A 20,032-nucleotide genomic window follows, 5' to 3' on the forward strand; every position below is an offset into this window, starting at 1 on the left:
ATACCAAATATTGCATTGCACAAGAAATTATCATTGAAAACCTTGCTATGTAAAGGTAATGAATACTAGATGACCAGTGAGTGAGCGAGTTGGTTTCACGCCACTTTTACCAATATTTCAGCAATATCATGGCTGGGGGACACCACAAATGGGTTTCACACATCATACCCATGTGGGGAATCAAACACAGGTCTTAGCATGACAAGCGAATGCTGTAACCACTAACCTACCCCATCAACCCACATGACAAGTACATTACTGACTAGTAAAAAGTTGACAAGTACTTACATGTACCTGTAAACCTGCTTTCTAATTGCAGAAGTGTACCTCTCTTCCTGTAAAATCTTAGAAATGGTTTACATGCAAAAAACATAAACCTTCAATGATTATTGATAACATCAACAGACGCATGATTACACCATTTGTATTTAAAATATTAACATACGTCACATTTTACATTCAGTGACTATAGAAAATCAGTTAATGTCACAAGATGAAAATATATAAAACCCATGTTTCGAGATGTATTCAAGTCCTGAACTTTGGAACAAAGTTAACTATTCAATAATGATTCAAAAGAATTAAAAAAGATTATTTGCATATTTGTCATGTCACACCTGCCAGCAAAGTCACAGCTATGGTCAGCATTGAAATAAACCTGTGGTTGAAATAATGAACACAGTTCCATTATATCAGAGCACAATAATATGGAGTCATAATTCAGGGTATCTAGAATTGTTGTTTTCATTGTATTTTCCTGTTAGTTTTTAGTCAGAAGTGTTTTGAGAATAGTATACTGAACAACAAAAGAAAAGTAAAATTATTTTACCAACTTCTAAATAGAAGACATAAACATTAGTGCCTACTCTCATGAGATTTCCTTTTTTTGAAACCTGCATTTCTTTCGCTGCTCAGTATATCCCAAACTGTCCTAAGATAATATAATTCCATCTAATCTCTCCCTTACATAGAGCACTTTAACTTCAACAACATGGCATGGGAGTGATGTCATGCACCTGCAACCATGGCCACCTGTTACCAAGGTCACCTGTCTGATCTGTAACTTAAAATGATTCAAGATGTACACATTTATCTTACAACACTATTGGTCCACTATATTTGTTGAAGAGACAAGTTACTATTCCTGTGCTTGATACAGATGATGCTGTCAAAAACATGCAAACAGTTTGGTCCATGTTAGTAATCCCTTCTGCTGACTTTCAAACTTGCTGAAGGGATACAGAGCCTTCCTCAGAATAAATACTGAAAGTACAGACCTCATAGAGAACCTCATAGTAGACCTCATAGAGGACCTGATCGTAGATCTCTCAATGGACCTCATAGTAGACCTCACAGTGGACCTCAAAGAAGACCTCACACACGACCTCAAAGAAGACCTCATACAGGATTTCAAAGAAGGCCTCATACAGGTGACAAGGAGAGGACCTCTCAGAAGACCTTATAGAGGACCTCACAGACCTAAAAAAGGACCTCACAGAAGCCCTTGTAGAGGGCCTCTATGAGGATCTCCAGTTAACCTCACAGAGGATCTCATATTGGACCTCATAAGAGACTCCATATCACATATTAAATATTATAATCAATCTTGTTGTAAATCTTCCTATAGATACCACCAGAGCTTGATTTAAAGAAATAAAGTCTGCTTGCACAGACTGCTTACACAAGTAATGCCCTTGTTGCACTAGATAAAAACAAGTTTTGCCCAATATGATATTATGCATGATGCTTGACTTTTGTTAGCATCATCATTATGACAAAATTATTCTGTGTCTCATAACATCTTACATCATAAAATTTCATGCCATGAACGGACAATCATTCAGTGACTATGTTGAGTCACTGCTCCATGACCGTTTCCCATCAGTCTGTTTCCTACCTGGTCTGTGCTGTTTGACCTGCAAAATATTAACATGCACCAGGTGCACGTTGGTATAAATGCAAGGTTTCTCTTGGAGTTGCAGGTTGCACCAGTGCAAGTTCTATAAAGTAGTATCGAGCCCTGTGTCATAGAAGATCACATTTGAGATATCATAGCTGATCTCATTGATCTTCTCATAGATACCATTGTTTACGTTACAGCAGATAGCACAGATCTCATGGAAGACCTCAAAGTAGACCTCAAGAAAGATATCCCAGTAGATATGACAGTACATCATCATAGATCTCAAGCAGATCTGACAGAAGATAACATTGTAGATCCCACAGAACATCTCACAGACCTCAGAGGAGAAGTTAACAAATTTGGTAAAATTAGGCAAAGGTATCTCACCTTACTTATCCAAATGATAAGAAAAATAACTGAAATAGTTCTTATGCAAAAATAAAAATCTGCCAATAAAATGTGTGGAGTTGGTCTTCATCAAAGAAGATGACAAATTATGAAAGTTCTAATGAATAAAACACAATTAATCTTGTTTGTCTTTAAAATACTGTAGATATTGCACAATAAACTAGCACATGACATGTAGTAATCTTTTTACAACCTGCAAAGCACAACATTTAGTTGCAGGTTGGAAGGTCCTGATTTGACATGACGCTACTCTTGGTTTACACTCCTTGGTTCCAGACTTCCTGCAACAAGCTGCCAAGCAGTGCACCACCATGGCAACAGTTGCCTGGCAACCAAGGCTCGTTGTTCCATTTACTCTTGTCTATATTGCTGTCTATGCTGCTCTCAATGACTACCATCTTACTAAGCCCATACCTGGAACAAGAGGAGGAGGAAGAGTGAACCACTTTTAACATTTACAGCTACAGTGGATAGAAGTATCATTAAAATGATGACATATTATCAGAATTGAGCAGGCCACTGTCACTTGATAAGGCCCTGACATTGCATGACAAATGGGCATTATTATTCCGCCCATTGTTAAGCGATGTCATAAAAAGCTCTGCTCTTGATGTTTAATCACCTTCAGCTGGCTTGAACTTGGGTTCAATATTGACAATACTTCCAACTCACATTTCTGCACCATTATGCACTTTCTTGCCGGTGCCAGTCTTAACAGTTTTACCATAAATTACGATATGCAGTAATGAACACATCCACTGGAACACCAACGATGAGCATTGAAAAAGATGGCAGCTGGAAGAATGGGCAAAATTCAAGGTTGAATGTTGTCACTCAAGTGACTTCATCTGTTTTGTTCTAAGTCGTTTGCATAATTGTAAAAAGTGTGACAGTGACCTCATTCGTTTGTTGTTCGGAGCAAATACTTCAAAATGTTTTTATTTTTGTTTCTATTTTATCAAAAATTCTTTCCATATTAGCTATAATAATGTTAACATTAGTTTTCAGGGCATAATCATTTGCAGAATCCCTCGGTCTTTTCAACTGCCCTCCTTTGTCAGGTAGTTAATAAAAGACCTGTGGCTTCTGCAAATGATAATGCCCTGAAAAATAATGTCACCCTTATATTAGAAACTAACTTCAGGGTGCGGTTATACAAAATAACCTTAGCACTAAGGCTGTCTTATGTAAAGATTTAGTAGTGCCAAGATCATTTTCTATAACAGCACCCAGAACAGGCAATGACCCTCGCAGAGAACATTCGGAAAACAAAATAATATCTTAACATATCTGTACTAACCAGACAAATCCATTTATGATGGTTTAGGAAAAAGCAATATAAAATTTTCCTGCATTCTGATTTAAAAGGCAACAAAACCCCACATGTCAGTGGTCTACTAGCACTATTTTAATATTCTGATGGTCAGATACCTTTAAGAGTCAAAACCAAACAAAGGTCTTTTGAACAAACTAACCCCTTAATTGGCTCACTGAGACTTTTCATGCTACAAATTTGTTTGTGTGTGCATAAGTGAATGTAAACTATGTAAAATAACGACTTTTTATAGATAGACAACTTCCCTATTTCAGTGGATGCTGCGTCTCGCCGTAAATGTTAACACCATTATCAAAGAAGTTTGCACAGAAACCTAACCACAGGAAGTAATCATGTTTACTACTTTTAAAGAAGAAGAAGAACATCTGACTCTTTCTTTGAATCGTAATCAATCTGTCAGGTGTTCTTCAGCATATTTGAAGTTGTATACAGAAAATATTTAAAGGGATATTCCAATCAAAGGATGACCGGAAACTGACTTACTCGTAAAGTATAGTCCCAACTTCCTGTACAGAGAGCAGTGCCATCTGGTGACACACCAAGACAACTGACCCGGTTCTCGTGGCCGTAGAGGATGTTCAACCTAGTGCCCTTAAGAACGTCCCACAAGTTGATGGTGTAGTCATTGTATCCACCAAACAGCAGTCGTCCTGTAATACAAACACATGCAGGTTGTTATATAATGCCACTGACTGACAAGTCAACAGACACCTGCAGTATACAGTACTCACCACTGACTGAGAAGTCAACAGACACCTGCAGTATATGGTACTCACCACTGAGAAGTCAACAGACACCTGCAGAATACAGTACTCACCACTGACTGAGAAGTCAACAGACACCTGCAGTATACAGTACTCACCTCTGACTGAAAAGTCAATAGACACATGCAGTATATGGTACTCACCACTGAGAAGTCAAAAGACACCTGCAGTTTACGCTACTCACCACTGACTGAGAAATCAACTGCATTACACCCAAATATGATGCTCTCCTTCTTGTAACAGTTGACCTCCCGATCTGCCCTGAGGTCAAACAGACGACACTGAAACAGAAACAGTGAATGATATAGACACCACTGTGAGTGACTAATCTGTCCCCCTTCATCATTCTAGCACTTTTCTGTCACAGTGTTCCACCAGTCCACCTCAAATCTGTCACTCTCTTGTCTATTACCAGCTTCAGACCAGTGTTACAATTCTACCATGATTCTGTCACTAATCAACTCCTGCTTGTCTTCACTATTTAGTCACTAGTCAGTTCCTGCTTGTCTTCACTTTTCTGTCACAAGTCAGTTCCTGCTTGTCTTCACTATTCTGTCACCAGTCAGTTCCTGCTTGTCTTCACTATTTTGTCACTAGTCAGTTCCTGCTTGTCTTCACTATTTTGTCACTAGTCAGTTCCTGCTTGTCTTCACTATTTTGTCACTAGTCAGTTCCTGCTTGTCTTCACTACTCTGTCACTAGTCAGCTGCTAGTCTTACACAACTCACATTTTCTCATTATTCTTTTTAACACATTAAATCTGTATACTAAGTACATTAGACATCTTGCTAACAAAACAAACTAATTTCACACAATTCTGCCATGTGTATAGAAAATACCCAAACAGCAGAGGAAGAAAGGCGATAACTTCAGAGGCATCCTCAATGATTACTTTATCACTGCCTGTCTAAACAATGAAGTCTGCATCTTGAATCAAAGCTGGATGGACCTTGGATTCACTTGATCCAGCCCTTGAGAATGTTTAATCTTCATGGAATATTGATTACTGCAGAAACTAATATAAACAAAATTTTCTTTTCAAAAATGCATTCTCAGGGTGCAAATATTGACTCTACCGTGGCATCATCTGATCCAGTAGCAAAGGCATCCCCACTGGGATAGAACCTGACACTGTTGATGTCTGATTCGTGACCTTCAAACACCTGAACACAGTCAGCAGTCCGTATGTCCCAAACCATCGCAACCTTGTCACAGCCCTGAAACAAAACAGCAACCTTGTCACATCCCCGAAACAATGCAGCAAAGTTGTCACACCACTGAAACAAACAGCCACCATGTGACAGCCCTGAAACAAAACAGCAACCTTGTCACAGTCCTGAAACAAAACAGCAACCTTGTCACAGCCCTGAAACAATGCAGCAGCCATGTCACAGCCCTGAAACAAAACAGCAACCATGTCATAGCCCTGAAACAAAACAGCAACCTTGTCACAGCCCTGAAAGAAAACAACAACCTTGTCATACTCTAATGCAAAACACCAGCCATGTTGCAGACATATAGACAACCATTCAAGTTGTAATAGACAAACATCAGTATACAATTCTAAAACAAGCAGACATTCCTCAACCTAGACAGTCAGCCTGACAATCCAATCACCTATCAGTGTCTGGCAATAGTTAGATGAATGGGACATTCCAGATAATATGCCTGTACTGTTTACAAGCACACTGTCACCTATCAGTATTAACAAATGAGTCTCAGTAAAACAGACATCAACCATCAAACAATAAGTCGTAATACAATTTGCCCGTAATCAATATTAAGAAGGTTGCATACCAAACATAAAAATCTCAAGAAATTGTTAAATTTGGAATCATTTTGCACATAACTGTTTACTCATGAAGTAAATTGTTTACTTTTATTATTCAATATGTGTCTTTTATGAACATATTTTAGTACTGATATGAAAAAAAGCAGGAAAATCATTTTCCAAGGGAGTATGTAGGATTTCTTCTAAAAAACAGGAACTAAAAAAGACTATTATTCATCAATGAAAAGAAGATTTATTAAGATTATTTTATAAAATATTTTTTATTTAGTAAATTCACACTAGATTAATATTAACTAAAACTAATAAAACTAAAAAAAAACATGGTACCAGAGGGTATCGACATTATCTCCAGTTAAAACAGGACAACCGAAATCAATTTGATCATGGGAGATAACTCTTGCCCCGGTCTACTTCAGAATAAATGCATGTGTGGCCAAACTATCATGAAGTATGATTAGAAGAAAGATGAAGGTAATAACTGCCTTACATAAACACTTGCTCCTACCTCCTTAAAGACTAACAGCCCAGTTTCCACATCAAAAAACTCTTTTGCATGAACCATTAGCATGTGTGTGTGCTACCCATTTACACCTGCCGTTGTGAGCGAAGGGGCATTGCTGAGCACCGCCTATTTCTTATGAACACATTCTGTGCGCTGGTCCAAATTATCCTTCTTTGCCAGTACGAATAACAACTGCATGATGTACAATTTGCTTAAGCAACAAATCCCTATCCCAGCATACTTGGTAATGCATACGTAGTAAATCACAAGATGAAGGTTATGAGAGGTAACATGAGGCTTTAAGAAAGACCACTGACCCCAGATACAAATATGTTGCCCGTCTCTGTTGGGGAGAGATCAATACTCATGACATCACCCAAATGGCCATGGAAACTCTGGATGAGTGTGCTGCTCTCCACATCCCACAGGGCGCACGTACTGTCCCCACTGCCAGTCAGGATCTGTAACCAAGATAAGGAATTCAGAGAAACCATAAAGGACAAGGTGAACATCTGAATTTGGAGGGAGTGATTAAATGCTGCCTTGAGCAGTAGATCCAACAGGTTCTGAAATCTGATGTTTCTTGATCAATCGCTTCACATATGGGGTGATGACAAACGGCTGATGGAGCAGGACCCAACTAGCTGCAGAGTTGCACCTGAACTTTGTCCCCATCTGGTGTAAAGCCAGATTCAAACTCAGGATTGGAGGTGTTGGGCACACTTATTATAACAGATATGATGTTTCTTCAATAATATGTATGAAGCATTAGATCATATATACAAACAACTGTGGACAATACTGCCACAATTACCCATATTCAAGCCTAATAATAACATGTTATTACAGTCATAGTCATGGAAAGCAATGCTCATAAAAAGAATGTACAGTCGAGCCCTGTTTACACGGACATGTTGCTTATGTCTGAAAATAGTCCGGATGGCGAGTTGTCTGGCTATTTGAATTTACCAAGAAACATGTTCAGAAGTGTACACTGAAATTTTATTCTTTCGCATTTACATACATAATCATGACAATGCATTATAAATTTGTTAGACGCACTCATGGCTAACAGGACTCTTCATTGCATTTCCTCACTGTCAGATCGTACCATATGGGGTATGTGTTGACAAGTAATTAACAAAGACACACAAAAAAGCACTGCAGACAGATAGCAGTGAACAATAATTAGATGTCCTGTCAGTAAGCCCCAATGTTCGCCTTAACATTGAAACCTGCGTTTTTCACGCATAAAAATAATAAAAACACAAAAAAAATATTTTGCATGTGTGTTTTGGATGAAAAGATTCAGATCTACTTAATTCTAAAAAGTACTTTGAAACAGCAGCATAGAGAAAAACAGTAAATTTTGAAATGATTCAAGATTGTAATGAAAGCTTCACCTGTAAATGATTTGGACTACATGTTTTTAATTTTATTCCTACATGCACTTATACAAAACTACTGAAAACGCTGAGCCTTCCAGATAATTGGGTCAACTCTCAGTGGAAGTAGTAGGGAATGGACTGACATAAATATCAGCCAGGTCCGGAAGCTCACTGTATGAGTATATGAGTACATTATAGAAGAAAAGTTTCATTCCACTAAACACTCATAGAGCAGATGGGTTTTCTGGAAAGACAGAGTCTGTGTAAACTGTAATCAACAACATGTCCCACAATCAGTAAGGTCACAGATTCAGTGTCTTTTCTAAAAACATTTCGTACCAAGACTTACAAGTGCAGTGTTCACAAAGGGTGTGACATGGATGTGTGTCAGCATAAGAAATTCATTTGGTTGATGGTAACATGCTAAGAAACAGTACAAGAGGTTGGTAGGCCATCCACAGAGCACGAATATTGGCACAGTGTGTGATTTGAGACTGTATATATGCACTGACCTGGTAGTCTGAACATGTGAAGGAGCAGCACGAGAGATAGCTGGTGTGAGTAGCCACAGCCTTCTTCTTTGTGGCTGGGTCTTCCTCCAGACTCAGAGGATACACGGTACACTTGTTGTCAAGACCGCTGCAAAACAAAACCTGGATTAGAGTGAATGAGTGAGTTTAGTTTTATGCCACACTCAGCAATATTCCAGCAGTATGGCCGTGGTCTGTAAATAATCAAGCCTGGATCAGACAATCCTGTGATCAACAGCATGATCATCAATCTGCGCAATTGGGAGCAAGCCTGATCACCCAATCCTGTTAGTCACCTCTTACAAAAAATATAGTCTCCTTTTGTGGCAAGCATGGGTTGCTGAAGACCTACTCTACCCTAGATCTTCACAGGTCACCTGGATTAGAACACAACCACTTAATCTCAGCTCCTTAAAAGTTTGGTCTATAACACCTATACTGGGACACATACACTCACTTTAGATTCCTGTTGATACAAGACAAGATTTCGATAAGCCTGAAATCAATAATTGAAACTTCAAGGCAAACAGCTGCCAAACAGAGACCGCTTGCCATATATGTCAACGATTGCTCCATACATCAAAAACTGTCACCTACAGTGTTGTTAGTGTGTGCTGAACTCGCCTCAATCACATTATCGGATATTCGTAAGGAGCGGTCCAAGGGACATTATCTAGCCTCATGTAAGAATGTCGAGTTTTGATTGGTCCACGTGACTCTGATAAAATACCATGTACATCCATCACGATCCGTCTGCAGGAGTATACAACTTCTATACTCCCGCTGCGAAAGTTATATCCTCCCGCTACGCCTCGGTGACGACGCGAGAAGTGAGAAAAGCACGCATCGACAAGCCTTTAGTAACGTGCGGTGCATTGAGGTCAAATGATCAGCTGGTGTCAACATGGCAGCAAGTCGATACAACCAACCCCGTATTTCCCTCGACATAATGTGATAATTTATATTATTCTATTGGGTTCACTTGAAATAAAGTTTGGCTGGTATATGGTGCAAGAGTTGATTCAGTGCAACATTGCATTAAACTTTTTAATTTCACACTGTAACCGGAATACATAATTTTGGGGAGAAAAACTAATATGGCAGCTTTGTTTGGGGCTGATAATTATTCATGAGAAAAATGTAATAATGATTTTCTTAATCTTATGACGGTTTTAGCACTGTTCCAGCAATATCACTGTAGCAGATACCAGAAATGGATTTCACACATTGTACCAATGTGGGGAATTGAACCCAGGTCCCTGGTGTGACGAGTGAATGCTTTAACCATCTCATCGCCCCATTGACTTTTAGGAAAGTGTGGCATGATAGTGTGCCTTTTAGAAAAGAATGTCCGAAATAAATTGCACATTGGAAAATCTGAAGATTATAAAACAAAAAAGGCAATCCCATAGAATTCTGTCCAAAACATTTTCACAAACATAACACAATCATATGACTATGTTTGTGAGATGTTGCTCTGGCTACGTAAAGTTAAGCACATCACACAACAGCTTCTCAAATACTCTTCATTCATGAGCATATGAAAAGCTCTGACAGCTTCTCTTCTCTTCTGTACATTGAAGATTACAGGCTAGGACACTCAGCAATATTCCAGCGGTCTGTAAATAATCCAGTCTGGACCAGACAAACCAGCATCAATCTACACAAATGAGATACGATGACATGTGTCAACCAAGTCTGCGAGCTTAACCACCCGATCCCGTTATTAAGCTCCTATGACAAGAATGGGTTGCTGCAGATCAATTCTAACCCAGATCTTCATGGGTAGGGAAGACAATGTATATTTGCACAAACTTTACACGGAACTCAGGAACATGCAATCTCCCACCCAGTAGCTGGAACAAAGCAGTGTACTCACCCACATGCTACAACGGATCCTGATGGACCATAGGAACACGCCATCACCCAGGTGGTTGGCATGGTAACTGCATGCTCCTGTTGAAAAGTACACAGGATATAAACTTTTCCAGATATGAAAAACTGAGACAAATTTTGTTACAATTCTTCACTCTTTTAAATACACATAGCAAAGCTATCTCAGCAAGAAGCACAAAATTTCGCTTGAAAATGGACCTATGAAGGACAGGAAGCAACATAGTTTTTATAGGTAAGGGAATCTAATTTCCATCTTTTTGCAGTTTGTCAGTAAGGAGTTAATTTGAATGGAAAATGTTAAAAAATATAAAAATGTTAGATTAGATCAACTGGGTTTATGTCAGGGACTGCTGCTTGACGAAGTATTAGATGAGCCACAATCTGACAAATGTCCCCAATTTGCATTTATGGAAACGCCCTATAGAACATTCCATTTAAAACAAGAGGGAAACAGGTTGGTGCCTAAATATAGAAAAGTTCAATTTCCTCATGCAAATCATGTCGTGATGGTGTCTTGCTGAAATAAATCACTCTACGAGACACATGTTAAACAGCAACAGTATTGATTTCACGCCACGGTTAGCATGTATTGCACTTGCTTAATCGCCAATCTACCAAATGTATTCATCCAGATTACTTGCCCCGCCTCTTGTCACAAATGCATTCACTGCACTGGCTCATCTAGTACTGGTCAAGCCGTAGCACAAGCTAGTCAGTTACTTTATCAATAAGCTAGATACTTCTTCTATTGCAGGAGTCAATGGGGTTTCCTTATAATGTTACCAATATTTCCTCAAGTAAAATTTTCAGGTTGACATCTCCTACCATGAAAGTTCATTCAAATATTCTTGCAATAACTGTTTGATAAAATACTCCAAAAAAAGTGTTGAAACATTTTAAAAAGGTATGTATCCTGATTTGTTTGATTGGCATTATTAGAAGCTGGTAAGTGATAAGAGGGTAAGATTCTTCATGGATAGGTATGATGCAATAAAGAAGTTGTTATTCATAAAGAATCTTACCCTCTTAGGTATGTATCCTGCAGGAGAAACTGCAACATGCATTTAACTTTATCAAAACCTCTTGTTTCATTGTTTGTTTGTTCATTTGCATAACCAGAAAATACTGGAGCTTACAGTTTCATTCACATATAAAATCAACATGTTAGAGAGAAGAATGTTTGTTTAGCAGATGACACTCTTGTAAGTCAGATTCTACTTACTTTGTTTGTGGTGAAGGCATCCCACACAAGCATCTTTCCATCCTGTAAAACAGTAAAATCATAACTGACACTGAAGCATGATTACTCCATCAGATATACAATCCTAACTCACCCTATGTACTATGATTCCATTCCAAACAATTCTTACCAAGATCTTCACGGGTCAATCTGGGTAAGTTGCTCCACCAAGCATCAACAGATTTCATACTGAGAGGTAGGTAAGAAAGTTAAGCAATAGATCTAGAGAAATTACGTAACGTAAAGCAATAACTAGTAAGTGAGTTACTATGGTTTTATGCAGTAGTCAAGGCATGGTGACACCAGAAGTGGACAGTTTCCCAATGGTGAATCAAACGTGGGCCTTCAGCATGCCTTCAACCAGGCAATAATGAACACTCAGTGTTACAATACTAGGAATACTGCACCCATGACCAACAGTGTAGCCTTCATAGTCCTCGACAGGTGTATCTTTACTGATATACAGTGGAAGCTATCTAAACCAGCACTCATTGGGACTTAAGAAATAATACGGTTTAGACAAAGTGCTGGATTGTAGAGCTGATGGTAAATGTACAAGACATGGATGGAGCTGAGATTTTATGCCAATGTTGACAACTTGCCAGATTGGACAGATGCCGGTTTTGACAGCTTCCACTGTAGTTATACATATACTGAGACACCTATACCTATTCCAATATCTACGTACATATTAACAAGACCTAAACTGCAATAGCTGTGTACTTATTAACACGACCTAAACTGCAATAGCTGTGTACAGATTTCAATAACCGAGCCTAGACTACAAAAAATGTGCATATACTGTGATAGCATACATATAATGTGACAGTTGTACCCGTACTGCAACGGTTTTACCCGTACTGCAATATTTGTATCTTCACTGCAATAGCTGTACCCATACTGCAATAGTTCTACCTATACTGCAATAGTTGTACTCGTACTGCAATAGTTGTACTCGTACTGCAATAGTTGTACCTATACTGCAATAGTTGTACCCATTCTGCAATAGTTGTACCTATACTGCAAGTGGTTGTACTCGTACTGCAATAGTTGTACCCATACTGCAATAGTTGTACCCGACTGCAATAGTTGCACCCGTACTGCAATAGTTGTACCTATACTGCAATAGTTGAACCCATCCAGCAACAGCTGTATCTGCAATGCATTGTCCCCATCTGCAGTGCAATAGCAAATATGATTAAAATGCCCACCTGTGAAGAGCTGACAATGTGGCGTTTGTCTGATGACCAGTCCATACACAGCACCTTGCCCTGATGACCTTTTAGTGCTCTGCGGGTCTTGATGTTGAAAGGAGGCAGGTTGGCCAGACGTTGTCCCAGTACGCACACTGAAAGGTAAACACAACCATCAAGACACATCAGAGAGGGAAAATAATAAGTTCCTAGTTATTATGCTAAAGTTAACACCTTAAGTATTATGCAATAATGATCTAATTCAAATACAGCATCAAAATGCTGTAGGACACAGACAGTTACCATTGTATTATTATATTTATATTCAATTCTAAGATGCTTCGGTGAAAGATCAAAGGTGCCAACAATACTTTATCAGATGATAATGTGCACTTTTTGCATTATTTGCATTATGTCACAATGTGTTGACGTCACTGTGCCATTCCAGTCTGCCACCTCGAAATCGAACTTTTTTGTATTACGTCACAATGTAACTGACGTCACGATGGATGTTTCTTGGTTTGCAGTTGCATCACCCTGCTAACATCAATGGGGGAAAAGACCCGTGAAGGTCCCGGGGTAGAATAGGCCTTCAGCAACCCATACTTGCCATAAAAGGCGACTATGCTTGTCGTAAGAGGCGACTAACGGGATCAGGTGGTCAGGCTCGCTGACTTGGTTGACACATGTCATTGGTTCCCAATTGCGCAGATCGATGCTCATGTTGTTGATTACTGGATTGTCTGGTCCAGACTCGATTATTTACAGACCGCCGCCATATAGCTGGAATATTGCTGAGTGCGGCGTAAAACTCAACTCACTCACACCCAATGGGGGAAACATTACATTTATGTTTTCCAAAGGATAAAATGTGTCATAGTTCTACTCAAAGTTTTACAGAAACACGGTAATGTTTGCAATGTTTACATTCCCACAATACAATCGTGGAATGTCGCGTGACTAGTCAGCTTCAGCTGAATGTACTGATCTAAACTTTCATTGGTAGTAGAAATGAGACGGTCATATTGCCTTGTATGGTTAAAGAGAATCACAGATGTAATTAAAATGATCTAGAGAAGAAATTTAACCTGAACATAAACCATTACCAAACTGTTCATCACTTGTTTTTCTATTAACGTTTGTCTTAACATAGGGGGGAACACGTCAAAAGAACAGCGCATCAGTTAGCCCTGTGCGAGGAGTGTTAATTTAGGTCACAGACACCATCGTTTGTTTTCTGCCATAAAATAGGCTTAGAAATTATTAAATACATCTTCGAAAAGAAATACACTTCGCTCTTCCAACCGTTATAGTGTAATAAAGCACACTTTCGCCCTGAACTATTATTTTGTTAAAGCACAAGCGTCCTCGTGCTTTAACTATAGTTCAGGGAGAAAGTGTGCTTTATTACACTATACATGGTGGTAGAACGAACTGTATTTCCTAAATCTATTTATGTTAGTGTTGGGAACTGGTTGAAATCTCACATTTGACGATTGGTTCCTTACCAACGAATAATCACAGATAAAAGTTGGTTAGCATCATTTTTCAGATTTTCCTATCCGTGTTGTTATTGCAGATATGTATAACATGATATAACTTGCTACTAAAAACCGATTAATGATATATCATGAATACAGTTCCTAGAGTCGTCATGAAATATTCAGTCATGACTTTTCAGTTAGTGAAGTGAGTTTTCTAAGAAATGAACCCATTTTCAGGCATTGACAACTTCGAATATATGTTCCATTGTCCACTGCTTCAAACACCAAAATGGTAGTTACAATCTTTTGATCATTTCAATTACTCAGAACACCACTACTGTCCATGTCCACTCCCAGATAATGCTGACATGATCTCTTCAACATACTGAAGTCTTAAATGCAGTCAGATATATTCCAGCTTTCATAGTAACCAGGACAAAATTGCACAACTAACTGCATAGTTTTAAAAATTCTTAGCAGGTTATGATGGAATGAGTAAGATGACACACAATCCATTAAATCACCGAGTCTGACCACCACCATCTTGTCACACATAATTCAGCGAGCTGAATTTGACGTCTGGTGATTTCGATCATTGCATAGCTAGCGCTATATCGGGGAAGTATGTGCGCAATCAGAGTGCACAAATAGTTTCATCGGTAGGATGGATGCCCAGTTCCTGTTCCTACGAGACGTTTTATTGACAACAGAAATCAGGAAGTTAAGTTATCAATATTATTTACGATAGATCGTTAATACCACTTCAGATGCAAGATAAATTGCCTGTATAACAAATAATAGCAAGCGAAATTCAGCAATATCAGCCCATATAGCATTCTTAGTTGGCCCAACTTTGGCCCAACTTTGGCCCAATGTTTGCCAACGTTGTGCCAACTAAGAATGTTATCTGAGAGTTGTCTGCTAGTGACAGGTTATGTTTAAAACAGCAAGCCACATGATGAAAACACTTACTCGAAGTGCAGAGGGAAAAGTATGACTCATCGTCGAAAACACATACAAAATACCTGAATGTGGCAAAATACCTGCAGTTTCACCAGTTCAATGTTATTGATGCTACTTTTGTAGGAAATACATGATGTTTTGCGTTAAATATAGATAAATATATCTGTATCACTAAAGGTTAGCAAAATCAAAACTTTAAATGATATTTAAGATAAAAATAACGTTTTGGTCTTACATCGTCGAAAATCCCTAACACTGGGATACCGTTACTGTGACAAGCATAATGTGGTGAGGGCCTAGGTAACCTTGAATCCAAGACCTATTATATGTTTTTCATTAAAGAATCTGAATAAAGTAATGAAGCAATATTTCCTAGATAGGCAGATCTGAAAACAAACATTTCTCATCTTGACAGATAACGTCCTTGGCTACCGTAAACAAACCGTGAGGGATATAAAAATATATCAATGTTTACAATGCTATTAATTAAAGGGCACCATTGATATATACTAACAGAGGTGTGGATGTGTTGGCTATAACAATTCCGGCAACATAATGCAATAAACAAACGTTTAGAACGGTACGTATGATCCAAATCTAAAGGTGTTTCCACTTTATCTAATCCTGTCAAAACTACTAAAATTAGCAAACACAAAACTTAAATTCATTGGAACATGCTGTATCATGTTTCTAAGACGTTTGCCGTTTTGAATAAAGTGTTCGAAAGGGCCATCGATGTTTGGACTGGTGGAGTTAAAGGCTAATATATGTTGTTGTTCTTGACATTTGGCCTCGGTGTTGATGATCGAAAACCGAACTAACACTGCTACAAGTTAACGGTCTACACCATTTTGTGGCGTGCATTTGGGTTCGTAGTCAGTATATTTGCGTCAATAATATAAACATACTGTCAACATCATTTAGTTTGGCCTTCTCGTCTTCTAATTTAGCTTTGAGTGTTTCAGCTTCACGTGTTAAAGCCTCCATAGAATCGGGATTTTCTGCCCGAAGAGCTTCCGTCGCCATTTTGATGAAGTGAAGAACCCGGATGGATTTACTCGTATTCATTACACAAGAAATAAAATCGATATCATACTGGGGAAATTCAACACATTATTTTACTTAACATAAAATGCGAAAGGTTTAATTAAAACGTTTGATCTGATGACGGCATCATGTCATTGCATAGACTGCATCGACAGCATCATCATGTATTGCAAGAGTTGCTCCCCCTATATCGCAAATTTTGATAAAAATGGTTAAAGCTTGTTTCAGGAAAGGTATATTGAACAGGGTGAAAACATTTGGATTGGACACCGCTTATTAGCAATGTAAATCATGCTAAAACTAGTCTTGCATTGACTAATTGGAATGTATATTAGACTGTTATATTTACGACACAGCTTGAGTTTGCCAATCAATCACGTAGATGTAGAATGCGATACTAACGGGCCATAAATGTGCCATATCTTTCGTTTTTTTAGGCTTTAAAAACACTCTGTTATCAGGGTTATCTCCGTTAGTGAATGTTAGTGAAAAATCAACTAACAGTTGTAACAAATATAATGTTGCTGATTTTTTTTTTTAATTTGTGATAGTATTCTGTGTTACTTACATCATTGTGTATAGTGACGTCAATTCGTTCTTCACAAAGACTTCCAGGTTTTACCAAAATACCAGTGGCAAATTGTTGTCTATCGAGCCAGGATTTTGCTTCTTCCTTCCTGTTAAGAACTTTCCATAATTTGCAAATTTCAGTAACAGGAACGAGGAAAGGGTTTATCAATCTCATGCTTGAAAACGAACGACAACCCGTTTAGTAATATGACACTTCGACCATAGCTAAATATATGTGCTACATATACCGTTTTGTTTGGAATAGCCCGACATGTGTGTCCTGGCTAGTCGACGGGAGTCGGAAAAGTAGAAAGTTGACAATGTAAAATATCTAATAGCAGCAGGTTTGGCGGACAGGGCTTACTCGCCTTTGTTTGTGTATATGCTTCCCAATGCCTGGGCCCCCAACTCCTGACACACACGTACAGACTCACGCACGCGCGCGCACGCACGCACGCACGCACGTACGCACACACACATGCATGCGTCTTAGCGCAGTATTCCTATATTCCTCATTACGACATCTTAATGTACATTTTCGATGTTGCAGGCTGTTCTTAAGGTCTTGGTGGGGTAGCTTTTATTTGTATAAAAGCTTCCCCACCGAGACCTTATATGACACACGTAGTTTTTATATGTGCATATTTATATAAGTACATGTACATAGCTGTACACTCGGTATTCGCAGTACTATATATATAGTTCTAGTGGTTAAAGCGTTCGCTCGTCACGCCGAAGGACCGGGTTCGATTCCGCACATAGGTACAATGTATGAAGCCCATTTCTGGTGTCGGGATTTTGCTAGAATATTTCTAAAAACAAACTCACTCAATTATTGTACTTTCTGATCTACCTATACCCCTAAGACAGAGCAGTATTTATTGATGTTGATAGTTATACTTGATGCTGGCACATTTTGCCCAATGGGTTGGGGATTCCCTTGGGTCGGTTAATAATGGGGTCAAAACTGAAAGTCAAACCAAACCAAGGCATGAAACGACGGTATATTCTTCAGAATAAGACTGACTGGCAGTGTTGCAAATGAATATTTCCAGTTTGTTCTCTCTGTAGTCATTTAAGGTACGATGCACGTACAGCAACTTGTATGTAACTTTAATGTCGTTAATGCCAGTTCCTGCCTCATGTGTGTACAGGATTAAAAATTGAAAACTTAAAATCTTAATGAACAATTGAAACGTTAATTTCACAACTGTTACAACGAACATAACAGAGTGTGTTAATTATTCATTTTACTATTATATCTAACAGGTGAAGGTCACACCGTTTCATACATGCATAATATGTGAATAGTGTGTGAAAATACCCATACTATATACGTCAGTGTCTTAAAGTGGTACATAAAAATTGACTCGCGTGTATAGGGACTTGGCATTAAAATTATATACCTGGTCATATGAACTTTATATTGATTATAATCCATCAATAAAATAATAAAGAGCGTGACATTTGCATGCGAATTTGCCTTAATTGTGTTTTAGACGCTGAACTTACCTGATACCAAGGTATTTAAAATACACACGTAATGTCAGTATATTCCTCAATCAGGCCATTCTCTTCAGAAAAAAGACATCTGTTGATTATCCATAACGACCTTAAGGAGAGTCCACATGAGCATTTGGGATTGAGGGAGCCATGTGTGTTTTGATTTTGACACTGGAGAGGATGATAACAGATTGTGTCGGAATACAGGGGGTGGGGGTGGGATTTGGGGGCGGTTGTTGATAGATTTGTGTACATCCATCCTTTCTTTGATATGTTCTTGTCTGGGTATGGATTCATCTTGTGTCAGATTTACTGTCTGGAAAACGTCCCAAATAATGGCGCCCGTTTAGTAAACCTAGTTGCATTATTTATGTGTTTCAGTATAGTTCTTCGACCTGAACGTGTTTTATGGGAATTTACCAGTCGGCAATGAATATTTTACAGTATTTCAAACAAATATTGAAATTATTGAACGCAAATAGAAGCTAATGGACAATCTCTAATCACTGCCATTATGAACACATGTTCTGCCACTTGCGTGTCTTGCATTAATTCTGTAACGCACAATATTATTACATATATTTTTTGCAAGTCCCGTCTATTAAAAAAATGCCAGCATGAAATTTCTATCAGATACCAGAATAGCCAACCCAGTAGAATGTTTGTATGGCCCAGTAATTTTTCCAAAGGTGACCGTGAAGCATTCGGCTGTTAAAATGAATTCAAGAAGGATGGGCAAGTTCGGACTGATGGATAGAGTAGTACAGAGGATTGATTGATAATGGTTGAACGCAGACTGACATTAGCAGATGGTTGAATGGGCACGAATGCATTGTGAAAGAGAGGTCGATGATGGAAACCACAACGATAATAGCTGCTGAAAGAACGAAACACCAATTTTGTCGAGCACCGAGTGTTCTCGTTTGGATGTGCCACCGTACTGAACGAATCTGGGCCCAAAGGACACCATAGAGTATTGGCTGTGGTGGCAGCTTTGACGCACAAATAATCCGATGCTGCTTGTAACTTGCAGCAGTGGGTGTATGCCAGGAAAACCAAAACTAAATGTATTTCTTATTCCTATAAATGTATGATTTTATGTCCACATGGACTTGTATAATGTTTTTAGTTATGGATGTATGTCTTTCCAACTTCCACCCGCATGCATCTTGAAGCTGTGGGAGGAACCGGGGACGAGAAGGTCGTCGGACCGAGAATATTGAGGTTCTGTTCAGCCGTTCGTCTTGCACGCTTAATCCATTAATACGAAAGCGTTAGCACAGTGACAGCGGTTGACGCTCAACGCTAGACTTACCAGGTACAAACACTTTGAAAACTGAAATATTCTGTACTGAAATGTTGGATCCACCTGTTCGGTATTAGTAATGGATGCAATCACGTATACGAGTATAGAACTGGGCAAATAGCAAAAATGCCGTAGCTGAGTGGGGATCCGCTGATCCTAAGTTCGAATCCCACTCTTGCTCTATATTGTTTTCAGTCTACCAGTCCA

General features: G+C 38.7%; 1 protein-coding gene across 1 annotated transcript; it reads right to left on the reverse strand.

Annotated features, from left to right (window-relative positions):
• Positions 1–764: 764 nt before the first annotated feature.
• On the reverse strand, positions 765–16,431 carry LOC137278389 (guanine nucleotide-binding protein subunit beta-5-like). The gene is made up of 10 exons (XM_067810684.1): positions 16,308–16,431; positions 12,971–13,107; positions 11,742–11,783; positions 10,503–10,579; positions 8,606–8,732; positions 7,023–7,166; positions 5,488–5,628; positions 4,596–4,692; positions 4,131–4,297; positions 765–2,725 (listed from the first exon to the last, which is right to left on the reverse strand). The coding sequence occupies exons 1-10, from the start codon at positions 16,423–16,425 to the stop codon at positions 2,714–2,716; spliced, it is 1,062 nt and encodes a 353-aa protein (XP_067666785.1). The 5' UTR covers positions 16,426–16,431; the 3' UTR covers positions 765–2,713.
• Positions 16,432–20,032: the final 3,601 nt, after the last annotated feature.

The sequence above is a fragment of the Haliotis asinina genome, chromosome 3 (assembly GCF_037392515.1).
Source record: "Haliotis asinina isolate JCU_RB_2024 chromosome 3, JCU_Hal_asi_v2, whole genome shotgun sequence".
Classification (NCBI taxonomy): Eukaryota; Metazoa; Mollusca; class Gastropoda; order Lepetellida; family Haliotidae; genus Haliotis; species Haliotis asinina.

Excerpts from the sequence above, each read along its gene's own strand:
- LOC137278389 (XM_067810684.1), bottom strand. The coding sequence starts at position 16,425 with ATGGCGACGGAAGCTCTTCGGGCAGAAAATCCCGATTCTATGGAGGCT. Across the intron at positions 7,167-8,605 it reads TCACATGTTCAGACTACCAG|ATCCTGACTGGCAGTGGGGA; the intron begins GTCAGTGCATAT and ends TCTTGGTTACAG. Across the intron at positions 5,629-7,022 it reads GCAACATATTTGTATCTGGG|GGCTGTGACAAGGTTGCGAT; the intron begins GTCAGTGGTCTT and ends GTTTTGTTTCAG.